Genomic DNA, 24,898 nt, shown 5'->3' on the forward strand with positions numbered 1-24,898 from the left:
AATACCAGGCCTGAATGAAAATGAAAGAGACAACCTTGAGAGAAACCTGTATGAGATCTTAATTAACAGTTTCCTACCATCTTTTGATAAATATTTTTGTAACAAAAATATTTCAATTTGTTCACAATTCCAGTGATGAAATGTATGAGATAAAACAATTAAAAAAGTAAATAAAACAATGATACATATCTGATTTTATTTTTTAAAACAAATTGAATAGGCAGATATATCTTTGTATATTATTTAGAAACAGTGACTTATTAACATACTATGTATAAGAAAACAGGCCATTAGTTGTGTCGCCAGCACAAGTAATGGGTCAACATGTGTCCTCCACTGAGAACCAAACGCGCTTGACTCTGTTAGTGTAGTGCAGCAGAACAGTCCAAGACCTACTCAAGGGAGGTGGTGTGGGCTAGTAATCATCATTGGCGGGCACTGAGTAATAATACTCAATAACTGATTATCCAGTTTTGAAAAAGGAAAAGTACATTTATTACACACACACACACACACTACTGAATGCTACGCAGTAACTTAGAAACATACAATGGGCCCATGGAAATACCCCTTGGTGACAATGTATGAACACTTTTTTCGAATGTATACTTTACCACGAGTTGCTGTCAGCATCATTATGTGTATGCATAGTAACTTTGAGCAAGAAAAAAGGCAATAAAAACAAAGCCCCTATAGGGCATTATGTTTCTGATCATACCAATTCTAATTGGGGACTTTTGCCCCTAGAGGGCATTATGCATCATGTTTACCACCTTCAGGCCACAGAGACTGAGGCCCTAAAGTTTATCCCTAGAGGGTGCTATACTTTCAGCTAAAGTGAACATGTTCCAGCCTTGGTAGTACTTCAAATACTTAAGAAACTCCTGATGCTTATTATTTTGGAGTCCCAGCCAACTTAGGGTGGGGACTCCTGAAATCCTCTCGGGGGAATACTGTGCTGCTTCTGCAACTCCCCCACTCCTTACAATCCTGTTGGTGGTGACCCAGTCCTCCTGGGGGCACTACAGAGTGAAAATGAACAGGTTTGTTTAACAAAACAAGAAAGTGACTCAGTGCATTACAGGGTGCTTCTGAGCTTCGAGACTTTTTAATTAGCGGATCTCCTGCTGCATCAGGAAGAGCAGCAAATCCATTTTTCTTTGTCCAGGGGTGCCCGGTTCCACCCTGACACCCCACACTGCCCATTTGTTAGGGGACAGCTCAGGTAGCCTATATCTGGCTGTCGCTGGTGACGGAACCGGCAGGTCTCCTCTGCCCCATCTGCAGGCAAGGTGTGGCACTCGTGGTAGCCTCCCGCTCCTCCAATTACAGGCACAGGGAGCAGAGTACACCAGCCATGTTGGGGGGAGCATAGTGGTGATACCCCTTCTTCCTCTTTCTTCTGGGCCTTTCATCACTCGAAGGGGTGGGCGTGATGGTGCTCCCCCACTGTCGACATCGTTCCTCCACTGTCACATATCCTCTGGGCCCAGGGTTAGGGTCCTAGGCCCATTCTTGCACTGGAAGTGCTGGAAAAGTGCAACTGTGTTTCCCCACGTTTGTAGCCATCAGGGACTCAGAGATAGGGTCCAGTGACCCCAAAGTATAAAATCGGACCGGGGTTGGGTTCTCCAGGCCCTCAGGAGTGTTAGGGAGGGAGCCCTATGCATGGCCTCTCCTGGCTCCATCTCTTTTAGGACCTTTCCTTGTGGCGATCCCTGAGCTCTGGCCCACTCCAGGGCTGCATGTGCTCCGGGTTTGCGCTGATGATCAAAGGTCAGAATCGTTCTCAGGCTGATATTTCAGGCCACGTTGGGCCGTTTTGCTTGGTTTTGGTCATGTTTTGCTCCTGGTAGCGGGCCCTAACCAATCAATCAATCAATCAATCAATCATGCCATTTGTATAGCGCACTACTCACCCAGGAGGGTCTCAAGGCGCTTGGGGGGAGGGGTATGCTACTACTCGAACAGCCAGGTCTTGAGTTGTTTCCTGAAGGCGAGATGGTCCTGGGTCAGCCGAAGGTGGATGGGGAGGGAGTTCCAAGTCTTGGCAGCCAGGTAAGAGAAGGATCTTCCTCCGGCGGTGGCTCTTCGGATGCGTGGTACGGCTGCGAGGGCGAGGCTGGTGGACCGTAGCTGGCGGGTGGGCGTGTAGAAGGTCAGGCGGTCGTTGAGGTACTTGGGGCCCAGGTCGTGGAGAGACTTGTGTGCGTGGGTGAGGAGCCGGAACGTGATCCTCTTGTCGACGGGGAGCCAGTGCAGGTTCCTCAGGTGGCCGGAGATGTGGCTGCATCGGGGGACATCCAGGATGAGTCGGGCAGAGGCGTTCTGGATGCGCTGGAGTCTTTTCTGTAGCTTGGCTGTGGTTCCGGCGTAGAGGGTGTTTACGTAGTCCAGTCGGCTGGTGACGAGTGCCTGGGTGACAGTCTTCCTGGTCTCGGTCGGGATCCAGCGGAAGATCTTGCGAAGCATATGCAGGGTGTTGAAGCATGATGAGGAGACGGCGTTGACTTGTCTGGTCATCGAGAGGGAGGGGTCCAGGATGAAGCCCAGGTTGCGTGCGTGGTCGGTTGGCTTGGGTGCGGTGCCCAGGGCTGGGGGCCACCAGGAGTCGTCCCAGGCGGAGGGCGAAGATCCCAGGATGAGGACTTCCGTCTTGTCCGAGTTCAGTTTCAGGCGGCTGTCCTTCATCCACTCGGCGACGTCTTTCATCCCTTCGTGTAGGCAGGTTCTGGCAGTGTCGGGGTCTCTGGTGAGGGAGAGGATCAGCTGGGTGTCGTCGGCGTAAGAGATGATGTTGAGGTTGTGCTGGCGTGCGATGGCTGCGAGAGGTTTCATGTAGATGTTGAAGAGGGTGGGGCTGAGTGAAGATCCTTGCGGGACGCCGCAGATGACTTCGGTGGCCTCGGAGCGAAATGGGGGGAGGCGGACTCTTTGTGTTCTTCCGGCGAGGAACGAGATGATCCACTCCAGTGCCTTCTCTTGGATACCGATGTTGCTGAGGCGCTGGACTAGGGTGCAGTGGCAGACCGTGTCGAACGCAGCGGAGAGGTCCAGGAGGATGAGGGCCACTGTTTCCCCCTTGTCGAGCAGGGTCCAGATGTCGTCGGTGGCTGCGATGGGGGCGGTCTCAGTGCTGTGGTTGGCTCTGAAGCCGGACTGCGAGGGGTCGAGGGATCCGTTCGTCTCGAGGAAGGCGGTCAGCTGTCTGTTGACGATCTTCTCAATGACTTTAGCAGGAAAAGGCATGAGCGAGATGGGGCGGAAGTTTTTGAGATCGGTGGGGTCCGCTGTAGGTTTCTTCAGGAGGGCGCTGATCTCGGCGTGCTTCCAGCTCTCCGGGAAGGTGGCGGTGTTGAAGGAGGCGTTGATGATGTTCCGGAGTTGGGGTGCGATGGTGGAGTCGGCCTTGTTGAAGACGTGGTGTGGGCAGGGGTCGGTCGGTGATCCGGAGTGGATGTGGCTGTGTCTTCGGTGGTCACCGTGGTCCAGGTGCGAAGGGTGGCGGTGGGGGGCGTTGGTTCGACGGTTGGGTGCATGGGTGGGGCGCCAAAGCTGTTGTGGATGTCGGCGATCTTGCGGTGGAAGAACGAGGCGAGGGAGTCGCAGAGGTCTTGTGACGGAGTGATGTCGTTGGTGCCGGTGCTGGGGTTGGAGAACTCCTTGACAATAGTGAAGAGCTCTTTGCTGTCGTGGGTGTTGTTGTCCAGTCGTTCCTTCAGAGATTTCTTCTTGGTGGTGCGGATGAGCTGGTGGTGCTTGCGGGTAGCGTGTTTGAGGGCGGTCATGTTGTCGGTGGTCCGGTCGAGGAGCCAGGCTTTCTCGAGGGTGCGGCAGGTCTTCTTGGAGTCCTTGAGGTCATCGGTGAACCAGGATGCCTTCTTGCTTCTGGGTCTGCTGGGAGGGTTCTTTAGTGGCACGAGGTCGTCGGCGCAGGCGGTCAGCCACTGTGTGAAGTTGCGGGCTGCTTCGTTGGGGTCCGTTGTGTTGGCGGGTGGGCTCTGGCTGAGGGAGGTGGTGAGCTGGTCTGCGGTGATCTTGCTCCAATTCCTGTGAGGTACCTGTTGCGGGTGGTGGTGGGTCGTGGATCTTTTGAAGCTGAAGTGGACGCAGCTGTGGTCGGTCCAGTGGAGTCCGGTGGCGTGGCTGAAGGTGATGTACTTGCTGGAAGAGAAGACGGGATCAAGCGTGTGGCTGGCGTAGTGGGTGGGGGTGTTGACCAGTTGCTTGAGTCCGAGGTTGGCGAGGTTTTCCAGCAGGGCGGTGGTGTTGCTCTTTCTTTAGGCATCTTTGCCTTAAAGTCGATGAACTTTACAGGGTGTTGGTTTCACTGGCTCCCCGCACTAGACTTTCTCCTTGTTTTACCTCTGGGCCTCTCTTCTTCTTGGCTCTGAAGCCCGGTCTTTCCCCAACTAGTCCTCAGGAGGTGTAAGGGGACCAGCTTCCCTGGTCTTGAGGAGAGTCCCACTCATCCTGTGGTCAATTAGAGTAAAAGTCCTTAGTACAGATGGGTATCAGGGGGTTCTGCCTTCCAATTGTCCATAAGGGGGTGGTGATGGATGGAGCATCTGAACCAATCAAACACTCACACCCAGTCAAAAGATCTGGGTTTAATCCATCACCGTTCTTTAGCCCACTCTGTCACCCCAGTTCATATATGGCCTAAACTGCCAAGCCATGCCTTCCCTGGACCGGAAACAAGCTTCCTAGTACCGGTTTCTGGCATTCCAGCCGTCTTCAACCACCCTCATTTCTTCCAATTGTCCATGGCGGCAGCCTCCAGTTCAAGTGTTCAGCAGAAAAGCACATCCAAAAGAACGCCCTTCCCCCTACACAGGACAAATTAAGTGGGGTCAGGAGGTTGTGCAGGGATACACCTCTGGCATATCTTGGGGTGCCACATCACCTCTCTGCCCCTGTCCCAATCTTCCTGCAAAGTCTGCTGGGATATTTCAAAATGGGATGACTCAAGATTCACTTGCCACATCTGCTCTGGGGGTCTCAGCTCCATCCCTTGCTGTCACCACTGCCAGGGCTGTCCCTAGAAAATCTCAAAGGAAAACCCCTATTGGGTTCGCGCCAGAGGTCTTGGCTCACTCTTTTGTTTAGCGGACTTGGGCAGGCCCATCCCTGGTACAATGTGACCGCTGGTTGATTGATGCAGAGCATTCTGTCTCCCTCTTTCCTCCGCAGGAGCTGAGTGAAGGACTGTTATTGCTCCCTTTGTTTAGGGAGGGATTTGTTCCTGCTGCTGGAGAGAAATGTAATTAACTTGACACAGCAGGGCGATAAAAGTCTTAGGCTCGGATCCTGAGCTGAGCCAAAGAAATAGGACATTCCTAGATGACCCATAAGCTGTACAGATATGATTGTGGAATTTGCAGAACTGATTTTCTAATACAGGCTTTGCCCTAAGTTGGTATGACTCTGGTGTCTGTAGGCCAGGGGGAAGCAGAACTGCACTCCAAGGCAGCCCTTCAAATGGGTATACAATGAAGTGTCATTGGAGACAAGACAGTAAACCACACTTACTCATATGAGTGCACACTAACATTATAAGGTCTACCTTAGGTCAATATCCAATCCTGTAGAGTCGCTTTTGCATCAGGCTACCTGTGTGAAGTTAACGGACTGCACACAACAGTAGTCGCCTATTTTCAGAAAAACGATTTCATGGAATACCATTACTGAGAAACAATTTAACCTAAACTATTTATTGGAAATTTGCAGGGTGAATTGCATTAAATATTTCATAGAAACCAATTCAATGAAGGTCTTTTTGTCTGAAATTGGCTTTTGCATTCTAATTTTGTAAGGTGTAAATACAATGGTTGCAAGATATACTTTCAGAAAAAGATTTGTCTGTGGTATTTATTTCAGTGCTTTACTTCAGGGAATATTATTTCCGATTTATAGCTTTGACATTGTCAGTTACCTTGGAAGCTTTTAATTCGCTGACCCCTTACCATGCCTAAACACCAGCCATCCCTGTCCCCTCACAATCCCTAAATACCATCATATACCATCAGTCCCTGTGTGTTCGAGCTATACAAAACTTTATAAATAAATAAAAAAGCCCTTTACTGCACCGAAACTGCACACATTCCTGAACTCCAAAAGCCCTATCCACCCCTTATATCCACCCATCCAAGAAGCCTAAACTACACCCAACCAGGACCCCTAAACTGCACCCATCCCTAAATCTTAAAAGCTCTTTGTACCCCTGCACTTCACTTATCCCTGAACTGCAAAACCTTTCACTACCCCGAAAATTCACCCACTCCTAAACAAAAAACCTTTCTTAACCTAAATGACCCCTTAAAATCCCACACCACATCCAAACTCCACCCCTCCGTGAACGCTGAAAAAAATCTTGACCGCCCTTAAACACGACCCATATATGACCCCTAAAAAACACCTCACCACCCCTAAACTTTACCCATCTCATAACTCTAAAAACCCTTTTCTACATCTAAACTCCGATTATTTCTTAATCTTTAAAACCCCTCACCACCATAATCTCCACCCAATCATAAACCCTAAAAACTTTTCCCAAACCCTATCCTCTACACATCACTGAACGATAAAACCTGGCAACAACTCTATACACCACCCATCCCTGAACCCTAAAAAGACCTCACACCCCTAATTTCCATTCATCCCTGAACCCTAACAAACCCTTTTTGGAAAGTGGTTTATTAGTAGTGATAAGTAGGGACCTACCACTAGTAATAAGGCCACAAACACAATAAAGGTTTCAGTCAAGGTCTCAATAAATTATTCCCTTGCTCAACCATTGGTGTCTGGCAACAAGCAGGCAGGCTGAACTTGAGAGACAAGTGTGTTAAGTGTTTAAAAAAAAACAATAAATTAAGCAAGACATGCTACACAATAAAATTCAAACACCAATTGAAAAATACTAGGTTATATTTTATGAACAAATAGACATAAAGACAACAAAAATCCAATGTAGGGAAATAGAGTTATGAATTTTTAAAGAATAAACACTTTCTAGTACTTAAAAAACAGTAGAGCCAAATTGGGACATTTGGTCGCACTTGACTGAGACAAAGTCAAAATGTTACCTTTGCACTTAGAGACTTTTCTGGAGGCTTTTCTCTTGAAGTCGAGCGGGGCTCTTTTTCAAGCCGGATCCGCATAGACGTAGTCGGCTTGATTCTGCATGAGGCCCTGGTCAACTCCTGGAAGTCTTGTCGATGGCTGGAGCGCCGGAGCTTTCAGAAGGACAAACCTGAAATCCAGGGCAGGTCGCAATTTTATGTTTGTGGCTTGACTCTCGTTGACAAGTTGGTCACCTTATGAAACCTTTTTCCAAAAGGAGCTCCAAATTTCTCCAGACTTCTGGAACTTGTTCCTGAAGTTATTTGTGTGGGTTCAAAGTGTCCAGAACACCAATCTAAGGGTCTAGAAGCTCTGAGATGATCCTTGTGATGTTAGGGCTAAAATTCCTACAATGCACTGTAGTGTAGTTCCTATAGTCCCAATAGGCTCTGCGCATTGGAATAATATATTCAGTAGTGTAGACGTAGGACTGAGGTTATCTAGGTCTTTGCTGACTATATTAGACTTAAGTTTTTGCCAGCTAGCTCAGAGTTCACTAGAAACTTTCTTGAATAAGCGAGGAGGAGTTTAACCTCCCTGGGTAGACAAGAAGGGATTTAGTTTCTGACAACCATAAAACATGACAACTTTGCTCTCCCTGATTAAGAGTATATCTCTAGAGTCGTGTGAAAACAAAAGACAGCTATTTCACTCAGTCAAAGGTGCGTACTTAGTTTCACCAGATTGCAGAGAAAAAGAGAGACGGCCGTTTTCAATAAAAGGTGTTATTTATTGAGCAGTCTCTTTCCTCATACAAGAAAAATGAATTGCTACAATTGCAATACTTATAGTTAAGTAAAGTGCATACAGTAAAAGCAGGATTATAAAATAAGACTGTAAAAGCATTGATATGGTTTCTTAGCCATATGATACTTTAAAATGGATAAAATAGATACATACATATATACATTGACTAATCGTACTCAACTGATGCTTCTAACTACGCCTACCCCGGTGTACCTGACCTAAGCCTAATACATGGGAGGGAGTAAGTAAGTAGCAGTTTAAGTTAAGTTTGTTTTGCCAAGAATCTGACTCAAGAATTCTCTGTAAGGGTTTAGTCAGTTCAGTACCTGGGTATTAGAAGGCAGGAGGGCTGGTATCTCTCTCTCAGGACTCGGTATCCCAGTCACCCGCAAGGGTAAGCTGGAAACGCCGGAGGCTGGATTTCTCGGCAAGAGAAAAGACAGCGTCTTTCTCAGCGCGTCAAAAGGGAGGGGCAGCGTCCGTGGGCTCTCGCATCAGCTGGGCTCTTCGGAAGTAGTAGCTGCTCTGCTCCAGGATTACCACCGTGTGTTTGCTTAAGGCAGCATCGGTATATTTATATCTGAAAGGTGCCGGGGTTGATGTAAGGATGGACATAAGACGTCAATAAAGATGTCACTAAGAACTAGTCGTTCTTACAGTGCTTTACAGGAGTTCTCGGACGAAATCAAAACAATAGCAGCGGGGATTTCCCAGGTTGCTGGAGGCTTGGATTTGTTTAAGAACTCGGTGTGCTTTCTAGGGGGCTGGAGGAATAGGCTTGCTTAATGTGACAGCATGCGCTATGACCGAATTATGAAAAAGGTTTCTATGCCGTTGTAGGGATATTATTGATTTATAACCGGACAAGGGCAAAGAATAGAATATTGATACAGGTACCTAGATAAAACACACTACACCCACTCCACGAATTCATGTCCATAATTACTAAACTAAGCAATAGTAAACATATCTAACGGTGCATGTGTATACCGATCCACCCCAAAATACATTATTTTGCATCTGAAATGGTATATGCGAAATACACGAAAATGAGTATAGGTACTGTATGCTTTCAAGCAGTGTAATCATTCATTAAAAAGGATGCACATATATATCAGCATGAATGATTTGCGAAAATTACATATGAAATGGCACTTAATACAGAAAAGAAAAGTGCGAGACCATTCCATCACATATAAATAAATTTTTTTGTAAATATGCTAGAGGCTGAGTTAATATATTGTCTCTAGAGTTCCTAAAAATAGAAGCTCTGTTCTCTAAGAATAGTTCTACTTTAAGCAGATGATGAGTGCCAAAAAAAAAGTAAATATTTTGGAATCGGGGAAAAATAGTTTCGTTTTCAAGGGAAGAAGTCAAAACAGTTCCAAATATTTTCAGAAGCTTTTGTTTTTCAAAGCTGAAGGCCAAATTCAGACTTCAGGGAACGCTGAGTGCTCATTTGCTTAAGAGTTTATTCTTTCTGTTCGGGGGAGAACATCATTTCAGACAGACTTTCAAAAAAGCAGTTTACCGCTTCAGGTGAAAGTTCGACCAAGTTGGAAAATGCCGCAACTGTGCAATCGTGAGCATGATTGCTATCATCGATGACAGGATCAGCAGTGCTCACAGAGGGTCGTACCTGGTTGATGCTGTTCTCATCTTGCACTTCACTACCCTTCAATCGCAGTGGTGAAGTCTCAACGAATGCCGTCATCAGGATTGGTAACCGCTGGGGACAACACGATGCATGAGTCTTTACTGGACTGAGCAAAGTATCTGTATCCAATGGTACTTCTGATTGTAGTGTAAGACAGACGTCTAACACGCATTCTTCTCCGCACAGCATACATCTTAACACAGGTAAGATACAGTTTTGCCAGATGGGTCTGAATGAAAGAAACCAGGTCATATTCAGATCTCTTAGCCTGGCTAATCCAAGGACTTTAGTTATGCGTTCCCGATAGCGTATAGCTAGGATCGTTTCTTCCATTGTTGCTGCAGTCTTGTCTGTGACATGGCTTGCCATAACGAAGCAGGAGAATCAAAAATAAAATGCCTGCTACGAGTCCCAACAGGAGTGGAAGGCCGCCAAAGAGTGAATGGACAAAATTAGGAAAGATGCCCAGGACTGCTTTGAGAGGTGTCAACAGTCCCGAAAAAATTGACTTAAATACACTCGCGATACCATTCGTATCAGAAAAGTTTAAGATTTCATTTAGCATTTCTGCGAAGTGTAGGGGGCAATTTGTTGATAAAAGATTATGAATCTCTGCCGTTGTCCTTGCAACTTGGAGATCATACGTTTCTTTTGATGACGTCAAGTGCACTGGCGTCTGTAGAAGAACAGACTTCATTCTGCTTAAAGTATCAATTTGAATAAAAGAGATTTTCAGACTTGGCCAAATTTTTCCCTCCCTGTCTGGAGTGTCGTTGGGATACAATACTTGCTCACAGCAAGTGACCCTGGACGTTACGCTTACGAGATAAGCTTTTCCTGGCACCAGGCCACAACATTTGTGGTCCACTATTAGAATGTAGCTCCCGTTTGAAAGCCGTCTAAAGAATGGCTCTATTCGAGTTGTAGGTGTGCCAAGCTGGTGACATGAAAGGTTATTTGAAGTCCCCTCACAGGCCCCATGCAGATTTATACCCTGACACAAAAGTGTACCACTGAGTGACTTTTCACAATTATCACCTCTAAGAAATACATTCTGTCCTTTTTCACTATAACATGTGTGAGTGTAAGGTAATTTCCATGATGACTTGATGTATCCTTTACCCAACCTTTCATACTGGCCTGCCTGTATATACTGTTGGCAGTATCGAAATTGGAAAGTTGTTATCGGAATAGTTATTATCCCGTGTACTATCCATTCAATGACAGGTCGTTCTGACATTGTCAATGGTAATCTCTCAAGTTTTTCAATGCTCAGAATTGTGTATTCTGCTCCCTTTTGTGCCAAGCTGATTTGTATATCAGTAAGGTTAAATATAGATAATAATATCGTTGTGTTGATTAAACGCCAAGGCACGTAGCCTGAACGCAGATTTTGTAACGTCCAGCCAAGCTGTACAATAGAACGCAATTGGGACTGACCATGTTGTAACATTAGCATGTCCTGTTCTATTAAATCGAATGCAGATGATACAATACTGTCCAGTGAATATATTCTGGAAGACAGAGTCATTAACCCATTGTCCACAACAGAAAGTGATTTTTCCAAATTAATACGGTCAATTTCCCGTATTTTCTCTGCTGTTTTAATTTGAGTTACTTTCCAAGCTTCGTTATAAGCTGCATATATAGAGGCCGCTATGAAACGTTTTTGACGCTGTTTGCGTGGTCCTATAAGGAAATCACGCAAGTCAGCACCTTCTTTAAGTAAAGTTAAGTGTTGCTTAATTTCTGCCAGTGTGGATGTATGTAGCCATTCGAGGTATAGTTTACCCACACTGTATGTTGTTACAATCCCTGGATGTTGTCGCTGGGAGTATCTAGGGTCTGGCCTGGTCAATTTGAACCCCTGTATTTTGTTCAGGAATCTATCTTGACAGTTATTTGTGTCTGTGGGCCAGATCAACCATTTCTTCCAATCAGGATGTGTTCTGTTTTGGTTAAAAATATGGGCTACGTCTATCTCAACATCTGTAGTGCTATTACTATCAGGTGATGGCTTTGGAATAGACGGTTTGTTTAAGTTTTTAATTTTGGCTAGGCCAAGACAGGTTGTTTGTTGAATTGTGTAATTCAAAAATATAATTTGTTCTGGGATCATGCAGGCTCTGAATAACGATTCTATACCTTGGACTTGCCAATCTTTAGTACCCCAGATCGTTTTTGTTTCAATGTTATTATTCCAGAAATCAAAACCAAATGTATTCATTTTTTCATAAAATGATTCTGAATAGATTAATTTTGTATTTGTTAGCATGGTTTTCATTCCTGTCTTATTTAACAATTTGAAATAAAATGTTTCTGCTTCACTTGTGTTAAACCCTGAGAAGTATGGGAATTTCTCATAGAATGTTTTTGAACTATCTTTTGGTGGAGTTTCACAATGTTCCCATTGATTATAATTTAAAACATTTCTAGGCTGAGCAGATTTATGCAAATAATGGTTACCATAGTGGTTGTAGCAGTACATCTGATCATAATTTGAAGAACCCTGTAAATAATCATGTTCTGTAAATTTTGCTGACATAACTAAGTCTGACATCATATCATTAATACTTTCAAAGTCCCAATCATCAGAGAATGTACTCGGTTTTACAAAGTCACTTAATGAAACCTTGAATTGATGAGGATACTTCAAGAGCTCGACCGGGCCATATATATCGTACTCTGTTTTGTCCCATGCTACCCCATCGGGTAATGGATTGGCTGTGAAGTTTACTGAAGAAAGTTCTCTTTTCTCGATGTGTGAAGACTTGTGTGGCTTTAGGACTAGGTTGATGTTCTGGCTTGCTGTGTCCATTGTAACATATTTTCTCTCAATGAAGTGTCCCAAGCATAGCACCATGATGAGCCAAAGCAGGAGGAAAAGTACACCTAGCACCACCCAAAATTCAATCCATGGAGAAATCAGATAGGTTTCTTTTAGTTGATGAAAGAGTTCTTTAGCTTTGTCTTTAAAAGATTTTGTTGTTGGCTGTTCTTCAGGTTCGCTCGGATCCTCAGAAAAGTCATCGAAGTCGATGAAGTAGCCTGACGCAGTTCTGTCAATTATTGGAATTGCTTCTGGATTTTTCCTTGTTTTATTAGCATAGTCTGTGGCTACATCGTTGTAGACAGGTGTTTCTTGACGAATTGTTGTAATTTGGGTTTCAAGAGGCATAGGTTCCATGGCTTTGTTGCATAGTCCTTGTTGATTCACTGTAGGTTTATCAAATGTGATTAGTCTCTCAGTTTGAACCTCTTGATTTGTAGCAAACTTTGGTGTTCTGCTACTTCTTGGGAGTCCACTTGGCCTACTACTTATTATTGGCCACATGATTGTGGTTTAACCAGGTCGATGGATACAACTTTTCTGTAAGAAGTCCCAAATTCCTTCTTCACCGCGATTTTCTCTCTGACCAGATCCCCAATCTTTGGAATCCAGACAGGCCTTGCTGGGACAGGTGGTTTCTCTTCAGTGGCTGTTGGCTGTTGTTTCAACTTTATGTTGCTCAGGTCTTTTCTTGTTTCATTTAAGTCCTGTAAAATAGCCAAACGATCTTTGATATCAAAGCATTTTCTTTATACCACTGAAGTTTGAATATCGAGGTCCTGGATATGCATTCTAGTCCCGAACAACAGTTCGTACGGACTGAAACCTTTTAGAGAATTTCTTGGCAGATTATTAAGACTACGTTGGACACTTATTAAATGTTTGACCCACCCAACACCCGAACCTAATACCTTTGCCGTTATAGATTGCTTTATGTCTCGGTTTTTTCTTTCCACCATCCTATTTCCCTCAGGAAGGAAGTGATAAGATTCCCGCAATGCAATGCCCATGCTGGTCATGTCCTCCTCGTAAGCTCGAGAGCTAAAAGCAGGACCATGGTCAGAATGTAGCATGCCAATTGAGTCTATGCCTACTACAGACTCGCAAATCTTTTATAACAGTTCAGACGTCAGCCGAGAGCTGGGGTCTACATTTTAAGTGAAACTAGTCTGAGATGATATTATTAATGGAACGCATTTTTATGGGAATTTATGTGATCTCTAAAAGAAGGGCATTGGTAGTGCTCCGGGCATTTCGCCAATGCGGTCTCTGTTGCAGTTTTTACAGTAAAATGCAAATTTGTAGTTTTGCAGGCTCATTCCCGGTCACCAGTATATTGATTGTAATTCTTTCAGAGATTCCTTAATCTTAAGGTGTCTTAGACCCTCACCCATATGTGCGTCTGCCACTAATAAGTTTCTCCTGTTCGTGTTTGGAATCACTCTATCCCCCACTCCAGGGATTTGAGCAAAAGGAACGGAGTTTGCATCGATTACGTATGTATAATTGAGTGGATAGTTGACGGGTAGCGCTGAACAGTCGCCTTTTGATGACGTTTTTACCGCCAGCATCGTTTCCCCGTCTACGTATTTTCCTGAACTCTTTTTCGTAGCTACGGAAGCCAGCTTACTTGCTTCCGCTGTGGCTGTCTCAGCCAATGAATTCCCTGAAACGTGAACGCCATCACGTTCATGACTCAATGAATGTATCACGTGAGTCTTTGGTAGTTCTTTCTGTAAAAGAACTACTTGTTCCCAAAGCGATTTTTGCTTTATTGTGGCACCTATGTCATCTTTGTAACCGTTTTGAACCCAGTTCTGCAAGTCGTTATTGTATGATTTGACGCAGTAATACGAATCGCACACTATTAGTGTCGGGAATTCGCGATCCGCATTATCTAGCGCCATTTTTAACGCTATTATTTCAGTTTGTTTATCTGAATTATTTTCTACAGAGTGTGATTTTGTTACCAGAGATCTTAATTTACCTCCGCGCCACACATATTTAACAATCTCGCATGTGGCGTTATAGGCTTGTTTTCCCCAAACTGAGGGTTGTGCATGTCCGTCTGTGTATATTACACAGGCGTACTGTTGTATGGGCAGAATGTCGATTGGCAGAGGATATTCTCTTTCATATTCTAGATTTTTTAATTTTTTCATTTCCGGGTCAAAATAGTATTTCACTTTGTCTGTAGCAAGAGAATTTTCCCATTGTATCCATTTTGGATTTAATGCCACAGTAGGTAAATTACATGGGCTTGTTAATGTCTCAAAGGCTGATTCTGCTGTTCTAACAGTAATCCGTCTGCCTTCGGCTTGGTCTCTTTCTTTTGCTACAGCTGTTTGAACCGCATGAACAATGTTTTCCTTAATGCTGAATGTTTTTTCAGCTTCTGTGTTCAAATGTGATTTGTATGCTATTGGTACCTTTTCCCCCTCATTAGAGGTCAGGTATGTGAATCCGCATCTTCCTGGGATGACTCGGATCACAAGGTTGCGTGTGTTATCGTGTGTTTGCAATTTTGTTTTAGTTAACATGTCTGTTTGTAATGATCTCAAAATTTCTGTGTGTTTTTGAGTCCAATTGATTCTTTTAAAATCTGGTTTTATTAGTTCATAGAGAGGTTTAACCCTCTCTGCATAATTTAGAATGTAAGTTCTTCCGAAATTCAGGAAACCTAGAATTGATTGTAAGTTTTTCAGCGTTCTTGGTGCTTGGATTACAACACATTTCTCTAAGAAATTGTCTGCCAGGCTTTTGCCTGCACTTGATAATTCATAAAAACAGGACAGTTAGATGGGCAATTCGTGACTTTTTAAAGTTGAATTTGTAACCCTCTGCTGCGAACCCAAGTATTATGGTGTTCACTCTTTTCAAGTGAGTATCCAAGTCATCATCTGTTAGATAGATGTCATCGACATAAGATAATGCCTCATCATCATACATTTGTAGTAACTCTGCTACTCTTGCTGAGAATAATCCTGGGCTGTTCTTGAACCCCTGTGGGAGTCGACAGAATTTTTTTCTGCGAGCCCATTATTGAGAAAGCGGTCAAATACCTGCTTTCAGGTGCTATGTTTTGACAAAAGAATCCATTAGAGATGTCTAATGTTGTTTTGTATTTTTTGCGCACGATGTTATTCATTAGTGCTGCACTATGTGAGTTTTGTACTGCGAAAGCTTTGCAACATGAGTTTAGATGTCTGTAATCCAAAACTAGACGATATGAATCGTCTGGCTTGGAGACAGGAAACAAAGGATTGTTCATTTGTGAGGTGCAAGTTTCAATCACCCCCTGGTATTCAAGTTGATCTAAGATCTCCCTGACCTGTTTTTTAGCTTCTTGCTTAATTGGGTACTGCCTCTGTGCAGTTGGTTGACATTTTAACTGGATTTTGTGAGGAGGATAGTCCTCATCCCATCCAACATGGTTTTTATATAATGCAGGAGCTTGGGCTACTGCCCACTTTCTTGCAAGTTTATATTTTTTATGAATTGGAATGTGATTTGAGAAGGCAGGAATAATCATTTCTTCGCCATGAGGGCACTCCCTGACAAACTCCAGTGGCCAGTGTTTTTCAGCTAAAAGGATGTCATAGCCTTTGGAGAGGTTATCCCAAAATAGACCCCTTATTTTCCTAGTCTTATCTCCCTCTATACGTAATGTTATTTCGTATATTTTATGAGGTTTGCTAACTCTGGTGTCTGCAGTTTCCACCTGAATGTATTCATTCGTGTCCACTATCTCCAGATGATTCATCAGGATCTTGCGAGCTATGCTCACTTCTGCTGCGCTATCTAGCATTGTCTGAGCCCACTCTCCGTTTTTCAGTTGTGTCCTCAGGATCCTCGGCATGTTTGATTATTTTAATACTGGCTAACTTCTTTTTTGGAAATTGTAGTTTTTTACTTTGATGAGCAGGTTCCTTGTCTTTGGACTTGACGTGCTCTTCCCTGTGTTCTGACCGTCCTCTTCTTTCCGATTTCTGCGAGGAAGTCTGAAAATATCGAGAGGGACGTGTATCAATATCTTGATATCTATCAGGTTTCTTCAAATTATCCCTATTTCTAAGGTTGTATCTTTTCTCAGAGGGCTCCCTCTGGGGAGACTTGTGTCCTTGGTCCGGAGATCTTTCTCTCCGCCGAGGAGACCTTCCTTTGGACTGGAATCTTTTTTCTTTGGGAGTGGATTGTTTATTTCCATCCCAGCTCTTTTTTGGAGTGTTTAAATTATTTTTAATAAATATTTTTCAGGATTTTCAGTTAGTTGGGGTTTTACTGGTTTCCCACCCAAACTATCTCTTCCTAGCTCTTCATAGGATTTTTCTATGATTCTGGCAAGTTCAAATGGCTGTTCTGCTATATCTGTTTCTTTTAATTTCTGGAGGAAAGTTATATCCTCTGTTGCCAATTGAACCAACTCTTTATATGCCTTTGTTAATTCTTTTATTTTAACTAAGAGTTCTTCGCTAGACATTTTATTAATGTCAGGTTGTGGTGTGGGTAGCTGGCTAGAACCGGCCACGTTGCTCCTGGTTTACCTAGTGGACCGAGCCTGGTGATGTGATTATTATGTTTTAGGGCGCGTTTAAACCAGAGCAGGTGCTCTTGGTATTTTAATGGGATTTCCACCTTCTCGAAAGGAGTGTAATCATCCGGTGGTTCCTCTATTTTGTAATAGTGGAATTCATGTGTGACAGCGTTTGCTGCTGGAAAGTTTATCCATGAATAGAATACCTCTGTCTGCCGATATTCATGTGCCTCAATTACGAATATGACTGTACCACCTCTCGATGTTAGTCCATTTTCTATAAGTTTAATAGTTATAGTTTTTCTTCTGTTGACCGGGATGAGTATTGCATCCGGGTCAGTCTGTAGGAGACTATTGTCATCCTCTAGGAGTCGAGCTGCTATTCTAGCTGCCTCCCTCTCTTCTTCAGTTTCTGACATTTTACTGACAGAAAGGTTTTTGTTGCAGATCAGGTTTTCAACGAAACAAAGATTAGGTGCACAATATTTTGGAACACTGTATCCTTCAGCGTTGAATAAACCAAAAACTATACATAGAAATCTCTTCCTACTAAGTTCTGGTGGATTTTTACCTTTGACCCACTCCAGACGTCTTTGGAGTATTTACGGGAGAAAGGGTCTGTGTGAAAAAGCACGACTGAGTTACTCTAATGTCTTGCGTTAGATTTATCGCCTTACCAAACGTTGGGCGCCATGTAGTGTAGTTCCTATAGTCCCAATAGGCTCTGCGCATTGGAATAATATATACAGTAGTGTAGAGGTGGGACTGAGGTTATCTAGGTCTTTACTGACTATATTAGACTTAAGTTTTTGCCAGCTAGCTCAGAGATCACTAGAAACTTTCTTGAATAAGCGAGGAGGAGTTTAACCTCCCTGGGTAGACAAGAAGGGATTTAGTTTCTGACAACCATAAAACATGACAACTTTGCTCTCCCTGATTAAGAGTATATCTCTAGAGTTGTGTGAAAACAAAAGACAGCTATTTCACTCAGTCAAAGGTGCATACTTAGTTTCACCAGATTGCAGAGAAAAAGAGAGACGGGCGTTTTCAATAAAAGGTGTTATTTATTGAGCAGTCTCTTTCCTCATACAAGAGAAATGAATTGCTACAATTGCAATACTTATAGTTAAGTAAAGTGCATACAGTAAAAGCAGGATTATAAAATAATACTATAAAAGCATTGATATGGTTTCTTAGCCATATGATACTTTAAAATGGATAAAATAGATACATACATATATACATTGACTAATCGTACTCAACTGATGCTTCTAACTACGCCTACCCCGGTGTACCTGACCTAAGCCTAATACATGGGAGGGAGTAAGTAAGTAGCAGTTTAAGTTAAGTTTGTTTTGCCTAGAATCTGACTCAAGAATTCTCTTTAAGGGTTTAGTCAGTTCAGTACCTGGGTATTAGAAGGCAGGAGGGCTGGTATCTCTCTCCCAGGACTCGGTATCCCAGTCACCCGCAAGGGTAAGGTGGAAACGCCGGAGGCTGGATTTCTCGGCAAGAGAAAAGACAGCGTCTTTCTCAGCGCGTCAAAAGGGAGTGGCAGCGTCCGTCGGCTCTCGCATCAGCTGGGCTCTTCGGAAGTAGTAGCTGCTCTGCTCCAGGATTATCATCGTGTGTTTGCTTAAGGCAGCATCGGTATATTTATACCTGAAAGGTGCCGGGGTTGACGTAAGGATGGACAAAAGACGTCAATAAAGATGTCACTAAGAACTGGTCGTTCTTACAGTGCTTTACAGGAGTTCTCGGACGAAATCAAAACAATAGCAGCGGGGAATTCCCAGGTTGCTGGAGGCTTGGATTTGTTTCAGAACTCGGTGTGCTTTCTAGGGGGCTGGAGGAATAGGCTTGCTTAATGTGACAGCATGCGCTATGACCGAATTATGAAAAAGGTTTCTATGCCGTTGTAGGGATATTATTGATTTATAACCGGACAAGGGCAAAGAATAGAATATTGATACAGGTACCTAGATAAAACACACTACAACACCTAGCCAAATCCTTATAAGTACAATAGACGCACTCCAGGATGGAGACTTCTTGGTGGAGATGATGTAGGTGGGCTCTGTTAACTTGCAGCTTTCATTGATTCCACTTCTTAATCCTTGTGAAGCCAAGAAAAGTCCTGTAGTACCAGAGTTTACATCAGGGAACAATCTGATGGGTGGTGGGGTGATAGGTAGAGTGTGTGGAATCGAGTGCAGCAGGAAACTGTAGCAGCAACTCTACCTGCACTTAAACGATGTAGAAAGCTTGGGCTATCTTGGGCAGGGAATGGTATGATGGGTGGAGGGAGACTGTGAATTGTGAGGGGTCACCTGCAGCAGGAAACGGTAGCTTCAACTCTGCCTGCACTCAAACAATGTATAATACTTGGACAGGGAAATGTGTGATGGGCACTCTCATTGCTTTTAACCCTTAACATTCATTCGCACTCACTCACATGCATTGGGCCTAAACCTCACTGTTACTGTTTTAAAGTGAAAGTGCCCTTTTTTATGGTCACCCGACACTTTTTTCCCTAATGCCGATGATTATGACTCTGAAAGTGTACTGGAGCCTGCTATCCTGGTCCCAGTTCCAGTGCCAGTGTTTTCTCCCTAAATATGATATATGTGAATTGGTATCCCCAATAGGCAAGGACTTTAACTCCCTATAATTGCCCATCAAGGGTACCAGTGGTACTTAGGGCATGGGAGTTAAAGGGGTCACCAGGGCCTGCAGCACTGATTGTGCAACCCTGAGTGACTCAAGTAAAGAGGTGACAGCAGGACTGCCATTGCACACTGCAGGAGCAGTGCAAACTGTTCCAACTCGACTTTGCCGTCACCATGAGTGGCAAGGTCAAAGCACTATTCTCAATATATGGCAGTCAACCCTAAGGTAGGTGTCCTGAACCCAGGAGGCAGGGTGCATTATATGAAAGTTGTGGACATATAAGTGCTCTTTCTATTAAGGGCTACTATAAGTGTTCAGGGGCTCTAGGATAACATGAGCTGGCACCTGGGCCCCTGAGAATCCCAGCTCCATTATGGTCCCACTGAAAAGGGTCATGTTTGGATCAAACAACTTGTCTCATCAAATACAACTTTTTACCAAAGTCAGATTTAATATGACATGCATCCAGGTGGCAACCTTAAAGGTTACACACCTGGTTGCCAAAGCCTTTCCGCTGTCCTGGCTAACAGCCTACAGCTGCTGCCACCAAGACAGGAATCTGATCCCCTGCCAGAAGATGTCAACACTCCCAGGAGTTCAAAACAAAGGCCTGCCTGGGAACGAAGTATCACCACCCTTCGTGACAAGTTGGCTAGTGATGTGGCACATCAAGGCGGTGAGCATCAAAGCTTCCACCCACACTCCTTACACCCCTAAATCTAGGATTTAGTTGGCACCCTTGGTGCCAGATCCTCAGATCTACTTGAACTGCAACCAAGGACAAAGATGAGACCGAGTCTGCCACTACAGGACCTGCACAAAGCAAAGGCGTTATAATCTGCACTGTGGCAACCACCCTGCAATTGCATGACTGCGACTCATACCAGACCCAGAGACCACTTCCAAAAGAAAGGAGAGCCAATCTACATGCCAAAGGAAACTCCAGAACTCCTCTGAACTAGAGGTACTGGTCCCCTGCAGCCCGCAGTTAAAGAATGCTCTGGAACCAAAGAATCACTGGGCATCGGACCACCTAGGGAATCCCCCAAAAGTAAATGGTCTAGTGCATTGTGGGAAACATTGTCCTGACCTCCAAGTTGCAGCCGGCTACTGTTTCCCCCCTCCCTCTTAGATATCAATGTAACCATAAGCTGTGTTTGCTACCTCCAAGCCTTGTTGGGGCTATCACTACGTTTGTTCAACCTTTTCTTCAACCGCACTGTTCAAGCAAAAAAACATGCGGCTACCGCATTCAGCACCAGGGACAGCCAGGACAGCTCTGCACCCGGGCCCTACGAGCCAGGTAAAATTCAACTGACTGTCAGAGCCTGGTCCTGAGACCCGCATCACCTTACCCCCCAGTGGTTTCCACTGGACTCCACCTGCAAGTGACTGAATGTCACAAGTGTGTTTTCCCATGGACCGCAACGTTATTGTTTGGCAAGAGCAAAATGCACTGATTTATTTTTCATTTTGAAATCCAATACTCCTGTTATACTGATCCGATTGTCTTTGATTGCGAGTCTAAAATTAAAAAAATATCTGCTTTATTTTCATAAATTGGTGTCAGGTTTCTTTCGAGTCTTGTCAATTACTTATTGTTCATGTTGGTACTCTGGAATGGTTAACAAATGTTCCTCTAGTAAAGCCTGACTGCTCTGTGCCACACTAAAAGGACTGATCTTGGGATTTATTAGTATGAATCCAAAGGACATATTTGGGGTAACATGACGGTATTACACAGTGAAGCTTACCCAACTTCACTACATAATACTACACTTTCCTACCCTCATACTTACTTACACTGTAGACCAGGATTACTAACGCGTTGCACTGTGTTTGCATTACTTTTGTGGTGCAAACCTGGTGCAAATGGATAGAGTGGGATTTACTATCTAACGCAACTGCATATTTTAGTTGGATAGTAGCACAAAGCAATGCAAAATTAAGCTATACTCTGTGGAATTTTGTGTCAAGGGGGCAAACCATGGGAGGAGCATGGGCCTTCCATGCAGCCACCCATGAGTTTTCATGCAAATCGCTATCTACAAACATTGGTGGACAGGAATTTGCCGCAAAATATTACAACTTCTCAAGGCAGGCATAACAAGTAAAAATTCCTCCTCATTTTCCCAGCCTTGCATGTGTGCTGCACTGTACAGCACATATACTAAGTGGGAAAAGACCTGAATCATAGTCTTTTTTTATTGAAATTAGGCTTTTCAGTACAAAACCTATGCTTCAGAGATTTCACACAACCTTGCGTTATGGTGCATGACTGTGTGCTGTATGGCTGCCAAAAGTCCACCAGCGCTCAGTGAGAGAAAAAATACACCAGATCTTAGTAGCTATGATACATTTTTCTCCCTCTCTTTGACGCAAGGAGGGACAGCAACTTTGGTGCACACAACAAATATTAAACCTGGGCCTGAATCACAAACAGTTTCACTCACTTGTCACTGATTCTCAGTCCTATCCCTCACACACACAAACACATGCACACACATACAGATGCTCTATCTCTTATAGACACATTCTCATACCCAAGCACGCACATAACAGCCATTTAAATACATTTTTACTTATCACAGGGGCGGGCCACCAAAGATCTAGCTCCAGCTAAGTGTGCTCCAGTTTTTTATTTCACTAATAGTGACTATATTAGTATAATGAAAAGCAAGCAGAAAAGTGGGAATGCGGAGCTGCCTTTGTGTTCTTGAGTGTGGTGTTCAACTCATGAGGCCAGGGGTCGCGCAGCCAGTGCCAGGGGTCGAAAGAAACAAGCGAGGGGTTGCAGCTGCAATCCCTGCCGACCCCTAAATTATATCCATGGTGTACGACAAAGTCTTCACCCCTCTACTTTGCTAGTCTTTAACTGACACCCGTACAAATGGGTGCATCTGTGACTTAGAAGAGAAATAAGTAGCAATTACTTAGTTCAATAGGACCAAAGTTCAAACAACAAATTAATAATGGAGTTTTAGCGCAGCTCTACGCATTACTTTGGCTAAAGGCCATTCTATAAGATGTAGGGAGCTATGAGTTTATGATTATATGCAGAAGGTACAATGGACGCAATAATTGTAACTGGAGTTGAAATTATACTGATGGATTGGCTCAGAAATACCTGGCATGAGGATGTGAAAATGTAGAAAGAGTGGGGGGAGGGGCCAATTGAAATGATGGACAAAGAAGGGCTTTGAAAGAAACTCCGAACAATAAGCTTGCATTTTATCTCTTCTTTCCAGATAATGAGCATAATGAAAGCCCAGCACTCCTCCTAATGGGCCCTTCTTATTTCTGAAAGATGCTGCTCGTTGAAAAAGAGCATTTTGATTCTCAGCCCTGCAGAGTCTTGATCCACCGTCCTGAGCATCTGACTCATCCTGTCTCATCTCTCAGCCTGTGAAGAGAACAGAAGGGGAAGGGGTGCTGCTTGGAGCAGAGGACAGCTTGACATAGCATGCCACTTGTACATCCCTGACCCAGCCCGAACCAGAGACAAGGCTGAAGCTGTGCCACAGACTTTAAAGGGTCTTCATAAGTAGATAATCCCCTTCTATATGTGAAAAATTGTTTGACGTGGGCAACTTCAGAAGATGTCACCTGGACTCTAAAGTTCCTAAATATGAAGACACATGCGGCCAGGATGGGATTCTGTGAGAAATTGAAATGTGTTCAGTTCTAGTTTAGTTTCCTAGCCTCATTGACAAAGTTTTAAACAAAAATGGGCTGTGGAGGCAGTCGGACAGATGCCCTGGAGCCCAGGTATCTGGAGAGCTGGACCAAGGAGACGGAGTCCACCTGGTTGACGAGCACCGATGCGGATATCCCGCTCTCCTCCATCCAGAACATCCCTTCGGAGAACAGCTCAGAGTCTGGTTTCAGGGCGGAGAAAAACACCTTGAACGCAGGTAAGGGAAGGTTGTGTTGTTCATACGTGTGCTTTTGAAAAGTAGCCTTCAGAGAAGGACTCTCTGCAAGACCGCCAACCAGCATTGTATCATGAATGCGTAACACACGTGTGCTCAGATTATGAAGACCTCTAGGACTAGAATCTGTCTTAACCAGCAAGAGCAAGCAAGATTGGTGGTATTCGATGTTATGTATGTGTCTGAGTGGAAAGAAACCAAATGCAAGAGATAATGACTTAAGAGAGTCTGGGATAAGGTGAATACACAAGAGGGAGACACATGAAATACAACTTCAAAGGCCCACCATAATTTGAGTCCATACTTAGGACATGGGTTAATGTTGCTTCTTTAGGGATAAGCTGGAAGCTTGTTTGAACAAGTCAGTTTTAAGCTTTCCTTGGTGTGATTGTGACCTTATGGTGAACTATTATACATATGTATATGTAATATGTTTATATAATACAGAGAACATAAATATTATGATGCAAAAATATTGTATCCAGAACATGGATCACCAAAATACAGTGAAGGTAAGCATATACAGATACGTATAGATTTACTATTCTTAACTCCACAGCTATGTATCGTGAAGATATCTATATAATTAAGGTACATGCATGTGGTGGTAAGTATAGTAAATATATATCTATCTATAGACCTTCTTTAAATGTTTATAGTCAATAAGCTGGCTTTGATTATTTGAAGCACAATATTTGAAACTTGGTATTCATGTAGTGTACTCATGTGGTTGCTTGAACTTTCTATACTATGGCTAGTATCTTGTGCAACAGAAGGATCCCCCTCATCTGTAAATATCTTGCAATTTGTTCAGTTATGTATGCCCTCCGATCCTAACTTAGAGTTTCTATTACAAGTGCTGTGAGCGTTTGTAGCTAGATCCAATGTTCTACTGGTGACCAAATACATTTTATGATTGTATGTGGCAGTGCTATCATATTTATTGAGTTTTTTAACCGTAGCCTGGTTTTGTGTCCTAACAAGTTAATCTATTTTTTGGGAATATCTTCTTCGAGCGATTGCAAACTTTGCCGTTTGAAAAATCAGTTTTTGCAACACAATTTTTCTTTCTATTTACTAAACACATTTTGTATATCAGAAAGGCTGTTCCATTCTGAAACACAATTAGGAGGGGATGTGAAAGAGGCATCACCTTCTTGACCCAGTCATTATCTAGGTAAAGAACTGCATCCCAGCAGCTGTTAAGAATACTTCCATAATATATGTGAAAGCAAGGGTAGGGTTTAGTGCAGCCATTTCTATTGCAGGGTTGCTATTTCTATATGAGTGTTATTCCCACCCCTTACAAAGGGGTCACAATTAACGCAATTGATTAGAATCATGGCCAAAGTTGAATTATTTGAATAATTACCCATTATGTGTGACCTTGTAAATTGGCTGGATTT

At 43.7% G+C, this 24,898-nt stretch overlaps 1 protein-coding gene across 1 annotated transcript in view; it reads left to right on the forward strand.

Annotated features, from left to right (window-relative positions):
* LOC144761973 (brain and acute leukemia cytoplasmic protein-like) overlaps positions 1-24,898 on the forward strand; it is a 475,374-nt gene that overhangs the window by 100,504 nt on the left and 349,972 nt on the right. The window contains exon 2 of the mRNA XM_078647142.1: positions 22,809-23,474. Within this exon, the coding sequence (XP_078503268.1) occupies positions 23,288-23,474 (187 nt within the window). The 5' untranslated portion in view covers positions 22,809-23,287. The remainder of the gene's footprint in view (positions 1-22,808; positions 23,475-24,898) is intronic.

Source organism: Lissotriton helveticus, chromosome 6 (genome assembly GCF_964261635.1).
Source record: "Lissotriton helveticus chromosome 6, aLisHel1.1, whole genome shotgun sequence".
NCBI classification, from domain to species: domain Eukaryota; kingdom Metazoa; phylum Chordata; class Amphibia; order Caudata; family Salamandridae; genus Lissotriton; species Lissotriton helveticus.